The following is a 10,629-nucleotide window of genomic DNA, read 5'->3' on the forward strand; positions in this document are numbered from 1 at the left end:
ACATTATATACAGTTATATCAAACATTAACTGTGGATAATCATTACCAATGTACCAGCACCATGCTTACTGTACATCACTGACAAGAAATATGCAATCTAATTTCCAAGCAATAAAATGTGTCTACAGTATTTCAATAATATAGTGAGCAATGCAAACAATACATTATTTCTCATAAAGAAAAAAAAACAGTTTTCAATTTATTCACATTGTAATTCAATATTTGCTATATGTATTTTTCTATCATTTTCATTGTCACATTTTATTTTCAATATAAACGTGTTGCATATTATACATGTAGTAAAATATTAATACAGTACAGAAAGGTGTAAGTCATTTCAGCTTGACTTCATTTGGAACAGGTAAGCCTTTCACTGCAGCCAGGGCATTTTCTGTCATTTTCTCTATAATCCTGCTCATTGTGTTATAGGTGTGGACCCCAATGTGGGGGGTGATCAGGACATTAGGCATGCCAAGGAGAGGATGATCCCTGCATGAGATGAAACACGAGGAACGAGTGAGTAGAGAGTAATACATTAATAGTATGTTACTGTAGAATGGTGCATCATCTAGCTTGAAGGTGTTATTCTGGCTCCATATTTATCAAACTGCTCAAAATAATTTCATATTTTGGACTTAAGTGAAAGATAAAAGTAAAAATCTTTCACTTTTATTATTACTCAAAAACTAATTATCCAACTTATTTGACTTAACAGTGATCTTAAATTATACTAAATATCATATCTCATAATAAATGATATGTTACCTGAACGTTTGGTTTAACTGTAGATTATACTGTTACTGTTATATACTCCAAGTGTATCTATTTTAAACAGGCACATCTTCTCCACCTATTACGGTTAAAGTGGAATGAATCTTGTCAATCTTCTCACTTAACACTAATCAGCCAATCTTTGGACTGTCAGTGAGATACACACATAGAAAAGAGTTAGTATGTGTTGAGATATATTGTTTTAAAGTTATTAGATGTGAAATTAACCATATGATTTATGTTTAAGTTAAGTTTAAAAGTAAAAAAGTAAGTATTTTTTCTAAAACTAAGCACTTTATTTAAAAAGTACAATCAAAAGCTGTATTGTAAAATGCCATCTTTATTTGAAATATTTAAATTTATCTTATTCTTTTTTTATTCTTATTTTATTATTTATTTGAATCCCATAGGTTCAGTGTGTAAATACTAATAAATGTTGTTGCCATATTAGAGAATTGTACTGGGTATTTTTTACCGTCTACAATCTAGCCACTAGGCACAGATGCTGATGTAACTATGATGCTACTTCAAGGTACTGAAAAATAACACGGACATTATGATATTCCAGACCTTCATTTTAGGAAATGTTCACAAATTGGACCTCAATGAATTTGAATTGAATATCCCTGCTTTAGAGCATTCAAGTATATTTCTTAGATGTTTGATAAATATGGGCCCAAATCTGAGAGTGTATTTTTAAAGAAGTGATACCTTGGTAATGGTTCAGGATGGGTCACATCTAATGCTGCTGCACAGATTGTACCTGCTAGGAGAGCCTCAATTAAGGCATCCTGATCCACAACTTGACCTGAGACATGAATAGAGCGTTATCAAGGTAACACTAACCAGCAGTCAATCAATCAAGATTAATACAGTCAAGGAAACACATTGTTCTCACCTCTGCTGATGTTGACTAGTGTTGCCGTGGGTTTCATGAGTGATAGCTCTCTGTGACCGATGAGGCCTGTGGTGGAGGGGGTCAATGTGACAGCTATCATGACAAAGTCCGACCTCTTCAGCAGGTCATCCAGGGTCTCGCAGTAAGTTGCCATGACTGCCTGCTCATCTTCAGTGCTCCTGAATACAAAAATGAATTCCAACTTTTTTTTTACTCCAGAGAGAGTGCTTTTTCTATTTTAAAAACTAATCCAGGAACAGCATATTTTTGTGGGAGATAAACTAGGGGGATGTTTTTTTATTTAAAAAGAGGGACCAATAAGTTTCTTTCGTAAAAGCACTGTACAAAAAACATACTTAGATACTTAACCCTCACATACTATTCATATTCTGACTCATATTTAGTCTCTACACCAATTCTCATTCATAAATTCCCATCAATAAATCAATCAATCATTTTTTATTTATATAGCACCTTTCATACAGACTAGTTCAAAGTGCTTTACAGTTATTTGATTGACAAGCATTAATCAGTCATTAATAAATGTTTAATCCTTCTGTGAAAAAAAGACATTCACAGTCACTATTGTATGATCCAGGAGAACATTTGAACATGTTTCAATGCCGATTTTTAATTTTTTTCATAAAAACGGGTAAAACTTGTACATTTACATTTATAAAAACGTGTATCAACCGCATCAAATTTAAAAAAATGTTTTTCCATTTTTGTATACTGTGGGTCACATTAGGAAAGATCTGCCTAAAAGAAATGTTTTAAAGTGTCTTTCCAGCTCTCACACCTGAACAGTGTGTGTGGATTAAATTAGTAAAACGCCAACTTGTTAACCATAAGCAGTTGACTGTCACTGGTTCTACATAATTTCTTGTGTCTTGTGCAATTATAGTAAGTGGAGAAACCCCAGGATCAATAGAGTAAATTATCACATGCAATCATTGATTATTTCTGCAAAAAGCCAACAAAACATTCTCAAATATCATATTGTTACCTACTGATTAAAAATAACCTCATTTGCAACATTTGTCGTTCATTTTTTTTACCTTCTGGTTCTGTTGTGATACAGGATATTCATTTCAAACCCTCTGCTTCTTTGGGCAATTTTATAACCAGTTTCTCCCATTCCAATGATTCCCAGAGTCGACCCTGTGACTTCAATTCCTATCAAGCTTTGTGGTAGATTAGTGGTCTTTGGGTCCACAGCAATATGATGACCTATGAGGAAAAAGGACCAAAGATTTTCTTCATTTATTACAGACCTCTTCACTCTTTGCTGATTAACCAGTTAGCAACCAGGAAACAATCCCACACTGGTTTCCCACCCACCAACACTAATAGATTTTGGACAAAACAATTCTACATTCCGATTTGGTTCTTTGGTTCTTTGACCAAGTTTTTAAAATGTAGATTTCCAGAGGACTACAGAAGCTTACATAACCTCACAATGTGGTTTTGCTCCGATCTCTAAAAGAAAATTTAAAAATATTCATGTTTATCCAAAGATTGTGGACATTTAAGAATTAATTCCATACTTAGGCATAATGAAGATAAGGCCTGGGACAGATAAAGAAGCTGCTCTCCCAATTTTAAATGCATACAGATTAACTTGTCTGAGATGGTATAGATAGCTGTACACCTTGGTCTTGGAATAACATGGAGTGTTACACACTGGGCTGAGAGTTCACACAATCTTTGATCTCACCCTCAAGGATCTTGCGAGCTGATGCCAGAAGCAGACCCATGGCGATATCTGCAGTAGCATTGCTGACTACACAAGGCGTGTTGGCCACCTTCACTCCGAGACTGTTGATGAACGGCAAATCCAGGTGGTCGATGCCCACTCCTCCACTGGCAATCACTTTAAGGGAGGGAAGCAATCTGAGCAGCGAAGGCTCAGCTACAGGGAAGTACTTCCATATGAAGAGGATCTGGATCTTGGGGCCATGAAGCACTGGGTTTTGTAGAAAGTCTTTGTGGCACATGATTTGGAAGTGTTGTTTCAGCATGTCAGCTAGCTCTTCAAGGTAACCATACTCTCCCCCGATTTCTGAGACCAACGCCCATGGTTTTTCATCTTCCATTGCCTAATGGGGTTAGACAAAAAATGACTAACTGTACCATCTGGCTAAAAATAAAGAGTTGAATCTTTTTATTAAGTAATTCCAGCAAAACCTAGTCTTCTAGTAGAAGGTCATCAAAACATGCAATACTGTAAACATCTGCAAAATTTGACATTTTCTGACAAATTGAATGAACATTTCCTTGTATTTAAATGGAGCTGTTTTTAAGTGAATAATAATAGTAATTAGTGCAACACTATATAATTTTCTCCAGAAAGCTTTCAAGGTAATTTCTTTTCATTCTGAGTTAGTTTTAAAAGGAAGCCTCACCTTCCGAACCTGAGCTCAGTGTTTCTTGCTGTTTTCTCACAACGATCAAGAGTTAAGAGGTGAGGGCTTGTTTGAACTGATCTTTGACCAGTGTTGTGTTTTCATTTTCCACAGATGAAGTTAGAGATTAACCAAGGGTTACCCTGTCAGGCAGTGCAACGTTGTGCTCGGTTCATTATTCACAAAAACTTGAAGTGACAAGGAATTTAAGGCCAAATGTGCAAAGGGTGCTGTGCTGTCATATATTATTCATATTAATTGTGATTATGTTGGGCCCGACACAACAAATATATGACCAGATAAAAAACTTTTCATATTTTATGATAATGAAATAACCGATGTAGTATCTACTCTGTCTTTGTCCTTTGTTATGTGAAACCTGAGGGCATCTCTTGATGTTGTGCCAAAGGTCAAAGGTGAAAAGTCAGGTCAGGGTCAGGTCTTTTTCTGAACTGACCAGTTGTTTAGAAGGTGTTTGTTTTAGATAGAAGAAATTATATAAGGGGGAGCTACAGCTGAAGAAGAAGGAGAGATTCAGATTGGGACCAAGACTTTCTCCCTTTAAAATATACAAGTGAGACGTGTCAACGGTGGTTTCCTTCTTCATCAACACATCAAGAATCTACCTATTATTAAAATACACTTCACCAATAAGGAAAAATCTTCAGTCTCATTTGTCTTGTATGAATATATTTTACTTGGCCACAAAGAGACTTGCTTACAACATGCAGTATGTGAAGTGAAGACCTCTTAGGTAAAAGAGTTATGCTGTTAATGTTATACTGTAGTAAACCAGAAAAGAACACAAGACTGGTGTTTGTCTTTACATTAACACACACCGGTTTTCTTTCCTATCTAGGTCACAGACATTTACTTTGTCCCTCCTAACACAACACACAGTCCAGTTAGTTTAGTACATCCTTATCTTATGACATCATAGCAGTATTAAAGGTTACAAGGTCTCTTTAAGTTGGATGATTAGTCATTTTCTCATGTACCTTTTGCCAAATTCTAGCACTAGAATAATGCCAGCCTTCCATGCATTTATGACTAATTGTCTAATTTGACACAACATCTTGTATGATAAAAAATATTGTGCAGTTTGAATCTGGCATTAGTCACTTAAGTTTGACTTCATTGGGAATAGTAAACCATTCATTACAGCCAGGGCTTTTTCACTATGCACTGTCCCTATTACTGCAGTGCAAGTATTCATACCAGCCTGGGGCTTGATCGACACATTAGGGAGACCAAGAGGAGGATGATCCCTGCACAAAATGAAACAGAGAAGTTGTAAGCATTTGGTTGAGTATTTGGCAAATGTTCATTCTATTCCCTTTAACAATATTTCATTATATCATCTTTTATATGTTTGTTTAATTAAAAACTTCTGGAAAACATCCAGGAAGATGAAGAAAAGCATATACATACACATTGCACACAAAATAGAATGAAATTGTATAATAAGGAGAATAAATATATCAGATTGTAAGCCAATTAACTACTTACTTTATCATCTTGTTTTTCTTGTATTTACTTCTTAATCTCCAGTTCAAATCCTTCCACTGTCCTTGTTAGTTGATGATGTTCCTGAATGCCTCATGTGTCTGCACACACTGTGCTTTTATGCAGATTGAAGAATTGGCAATTTAACATTTGTTGCATTTTGTTGTACTATACAGTGATTCAAAGATGAGACCTCGGTAAAGGTTCAGGGTGAGTCACGTCTAAAGCTGCTGCATGAATTGTTCCAGACTGAGCTTTGACTAAAGCATCCTGGCCTACCGATAGACCGGAAACAGGCAAAGAGCAAAATGTTTAATTAAGGCAAGTTAGTAGAGTTTAGGAAACACATTTTTCCCTTCTCTGCATGTGTTGACTAGTGTTGGTATGGGTTTCATTAGGGACAGCTCTCTGTGGCTGATGAGGTCTGTTGTGTCGGGAGTCAAATTAACAGCTAGCATGACAAAGTCCACCCTTCTCAGCAGGTCACCAAGGCTCTGGCAGACTAACCACTGCAATCATCATCTTTAAATACTTCTGAGCAGTAGCAAAGCAAATGAGTGAGTCATTACTTTTAGATTTTGGTTCACACAAAATTCAGTCCACATGCTGCAGGCTTTTTAACAGTTTGTTTCAGAGATTACTTTTTGTTTGTGTGTGTTGTGGGACACTGCACATTTCTATGAATTGATTTATCCAAATGCAAAAAAATGTAAGGATTATGTCATCAAACACATTTACCTTCTGTTCCTGATTATTTGCTTCTTTGCACTATGTTGTGTCCAATCTCCAATGAGTTTTGTGATAAATGGGTAGCTTTTGCATACACAGATACTTGGTGATCTATGAAGAAAAGGACCAAATTGAACTTTGCACCGCTGCAGGTTAACTCTGTATTCACTGCTAACATCAGCTGTGTACTGTAGAAGCTGCAATGTGCCACCAGAATAATTAAACACAATTATAGTTGTTTCCTCAAGCACCATCATCAGAACAAAATTTTAATTTGTCCAATACTTAGTGCAAAACTAATAACATTCCAATCAGCCTCAGCTGTGCTTTGTGTTTAGTGCTGATTAGCGACACACTAAACGAAGATGTTGAGCAGGAAAACTAGAAAAACATACTGAACAAACCTAAAGAAGCTACAGGCGAAACATGTTCTCTCTTAATAAAGTAACAGTACAGTCATTTTAGTGTGCAGTGGTTCATTTTGATCTTCACCTAAGATGTTCTTATAACCAGTAGATGATAAATACTGGCTGTGCATGGGGAGTTCTATTCACAGAAAACAGACATTCAGATGCCTTTCCTTGAACATCTAGTAATGGATTCATTTATATCTTTTCTTCAAATTGTACAGCCTTTATTAGCCTATATTTTTTCCAATTTATGTCTTTTCTCTTGAGAAATGTTTGGTTTTGAAAATGTTGAAATGACAACATGCCTGAGTAGATCCTCACAAAGACTACTTTTCTGCAGTGTTTAATGGTGAAGTTATAATTGGATTATGAAATTGTTCTTTTTTAAAAAGCTCTTTAAATTCTATGTGGTATCACATTATGGCACTAATGAGCATCCCATCATTTAATTAAAACATTATTGTAACCTGTCCATCATTTAATGAAATAGTTAAGCATTTTAAATTGACTGATGGCACATAAAGACTACCTTTTGTTGAATCTTATGTCCTTTTTATAATTACAATATGATTTACTCTCACAATTACTATCAAGAAAACTGGACCAGGTTTTGGTTTTGCATTGTTCCACAGTGTCCATGCAATTTGGGGCTCAATTAACCTTTCACCTTACCTTCAAAACAATCCTCCATGCCAATGCCAAAAACAGACCCATGGCAGTATATGAAGTGGCACTGCTGACCACACCAGGTGCAACCACTCACCTTCACCCCTCGACTGGTGATGAATGGCACATCCAGGTGGACGATGCCCACTCCTCTGTTGGCTGTGACTTTCAGCGAATGAAGGAAAGTGAGTAGCAAATGCTTAGCTACAGGGCAACAGCTCCACATGAACCTGGCCTGGATTTCATGGCTGCACAGCAGGGGGTCCTTAGGAACTCAGAAGTGTTGTTCTTTTATGTCAGCTACATTTTCAAGGAAAGTTTGCTTGACCCCCTCCTCTAAGAGCAGGGCCCATGGTTTGTCCTCTTTCATCACCTGGAGGGATGAAATACAAAGATAAACACAAGTCAGACTAATCAAACAATTTGGTTGATCTCATGTCACTGGCAGCTTTCAGTATTGCTCCTCACTTCTTTTTTCCTCCCAGCAGGGATGAAGGAATTCTATTCATGTATTCAATAAAATAGGACAACCTCATTCATTCCACTATTTTGAGGGAAATTACTCGTGTCAAATGTATAACAGCTCAAATAAAAACACCTACTACTACTGATGGCTTCTGCTTCGGTGACTGGTAGAAATAACACAAGGGAGCAATAAATAAAACTATAAATGATTTAAATAAAATCTATGCATCGTTTGTGACAGGCCAAAGTTACAGTTATAGTGATATATATCAGCCAGCCGGACTAATATTAATAGCAATTGTGTGACTATTTAAGACCAATATTTTTCTAATTTTTCCCCAATGGGCCAACATACAGCACACTAGGAAGGAAAAATAATGAAGGATGATTTTGGATGATTAAGAAAGAGTAGACAAGGTAGCAACAATGTTTTTATAATTAATTCATGATTAAGACTAACACATCTACAGCATCCTTTTTATTCTATGAGTAAACATCAATAATGTTAAAGCACTGTTGGTGCTGTTTTATGGGAGCAAGTAATTGCCGTAATGATTTGATTCTTAGCAGCAAATGAAAACCTAATTTTGAAAATGAATCTCTACTGAATGCTTAACATGAAATTGAAATATGACTGAATTCATACCATAGATATATTTTTAATGTGGTTTAATGTGGAGTTATCCTCTGAAATTTTAATTAGACAATATAGTTCAAGTTGTGCAAGTTCAAAAAATGTATAATAGGTATACATGTTTAGACTTTGCAAATTCAACTTCAAAATTAAAATTCCAAATATTCTATACTCAAATAGCTCAAATTTGTTAAGCTCGGTTTGGATCTGAGAATTTAATAAAGGATTTCCACTTGCTTGCTCCAATGTTGTTAATTAAAGCTGTGTGTGGATTCCTGTATTGTGTGTGTACAGGAAGTGTAGTGGTGGACAGAGCTCACAGGGTTCGCTCCTGTCCCAACTCCCGAAATGAGACAGTAGCTGTTACATGCACAAGAAAACCTTTTAATAGGTTGATATTTGAATGTATAAAATTAAATCCAATGTACTTGTCCATACATTTTTTCACTTACATTGTCCAGTCATGTACCCATCCTCCTATCTTTTGTTTTGGATCACTATGCTCTTTCCCATGATACAGTGGAGGTTTCAGATTGAGTTGAATAAAACTAATGGAAGGACAGGTACACATAGGACTGGGTATCGACTGAAATAAATCAATACCAAGTATTGAAACGTTTCCTGTCAAACGATATCTCCAAATCGATCCTTTTACACCCAGAGCTCGAAAATATGACTACTTGTATGGACTTTCTCACAGCCAATCAACACAAGTGTTCTTTGATTTAATGCGACATGTGATTGTCTGAAAGTCTTAATAATTTGAAGACTTTCAAAATGCATTTGTGTAAAAATCAAATCATTTAGATGTGGAGGAGTGGTGGAATTTTATGCAATTTATTGCTTCTATTCATATGATGGGTATCGAATGAAGTACGCAATTGGTATCAATTGGAATGATACTGATTGGTAATTTTTTAAATGATACCCAGTCCTAAGTACACAGCAAATGATCAAAGTCTCCCTCTATGCCCCTCTGTCCCTTTTCCCTCTGATTTCTTTACTTTGTCTCTCATCCATCAGAGGCTGCAGCTCTCTTTGTTCCTCCCTTTATAACATTAAGGTAATAATAATATAAAAGTTCACTGAGTTATTACAAGTTAGTTATTATGACAGTTAATTGGTTAGCATCTGTTCGCATATGACATATGGATGTTAATATTAATATATGTGTGGCCTGAATAAGATGATTAAATCATTTTTCTGGTGTCTACTACATGTACTGCACAGGGCTGAATTGGAAGTATGGCTCCAGACTATGGAAAACCAATCATAAGCTACTGTACTTAACCAGTTCCCAGTAGATGGTGCGACCCGATTCAACATATAGCCCCTACTCTCCCCTTGGATAGTTCCCATGAAGCCAGGGTGGCTCGGTGACCAAAGACGGATATGAGCAGAAGTCCATGGTCCACCACCAGCTAGTTCATATTTCTAACAGGTCCACCCCTCCAAGCAAAATACCCAATTAAAAACCAACTCTGATTATTGGTAGCTCCATGCTGAGGAATGTGAAGTTAACGTCACCCACGACCATGGTCAAATGGAGCCAGAGCGGGTAACATACATGTAGTAAGACACTCTGTAATGTCAGAACAGCTTACTACTCACTCATAGAGGAGAATAAAATAGCCCAAGGTTCCTTTTCAGCACTTGGGTGAGGCTGACAAAGAGTCATAAGTCTATTGATCCATGTGCCTCTATAGCCCTCAGTAGTAACAGCTTCATGAGCTTCCTCAATGACAACTGTTAGATACAAAATCCATCACCTCCTGCCCTTAATAGGCACTGACTTATCCTCCCTTTCTCTCTAATATATTTGAGAAAGCAATCACAAATCAGTTTTGTAACTTTCTACACAACAATAGTTTTTTTGAGGATCTTCAATCAGGATAGAGTGAATCATAGCACAGAGACAGCACTACTGGAAGTTATAAATGACCTCGTAATTGCATCAGACAAAGGATTTCTCTATGTACTTCTATTTGTTAGATCTCAGTGTTGGAACATTGAATTAGCATTGAATGAACCACACTGAACTGGTTTAAGTCCCATTTATCAGAGTGATTCAAGTGTGTACACATTAATGATTAATTTTTCATGCATGCAAAAGTTAAACCCTGACATCGTCAGGGTTTTGTGCTT

General features: G+C 36.3%; 1 protein-coding gene across 1 annotated transcript; it reads right to left on the bottom strand.

Moving 5' to 3' along the window:
- Positions 1–332: 332 nt before the first annotated feature.
- LOC128367603 (probable 2-ketogluconate reductase) lies at positions 333–3,765 on the bottom strand. The gene is made up of 5 exons (XM_053328214.1): positions 3,387–3,765; positions 2,728–2,899; positions 1,670–1,848; positions 1,483–1,579; positions 333–489 (listed from the first exon to the last, which is right to left on the bottom strand). Exons 1-5 carry the CDS (start codon positions 3,763–3,765, stop codon positions 333–335), a joined length of 984 nt encoding a protein of 327 aa, XP_053184189.1.
- Between the last annotated feature and the right edge of the window lie 6,864 nt (positions 3,766–10,629).

Source organism: Scomber japonicus, chromosome 11 (genome assembly GCF_027409825.1).
Source record: "Scomber japonicus isolate fScoJap1 chromosome 11, fScoJap1.pri, whole genome shotgun sequence".
NCBI lineage: Eukaryota > Metazoa > Chordata > Actinopteri > Scombriformes > Scombridae > Scomber > Scomber japonicus.

Excerpts from the sequence above, each read along its gene's own strand:
- LOC128367603 (XM_053328214.1), bottom strand. The coding sequence starts at position 3,765 with ATGGAAGATGAAAAACCATGGGCGTTGGTCTCAGAAATCGGGGGAGAG. Across the intron at positions 2,900-3,386 it reads AGCTCGCAAGATCCTTGAGG|GTCATCATATTGCTGTGGAC; the intron begins GTGAGATCAAAG and ends TTTTCCTCATAG. Across the intron at positions 1,849-2,727 it reads TATCACAACAGAACCAGAAG|GAGCACTGAAGATGAGCAGG; the intron begins GTAAAAAAAATG and ends TTTTGTATTCAG.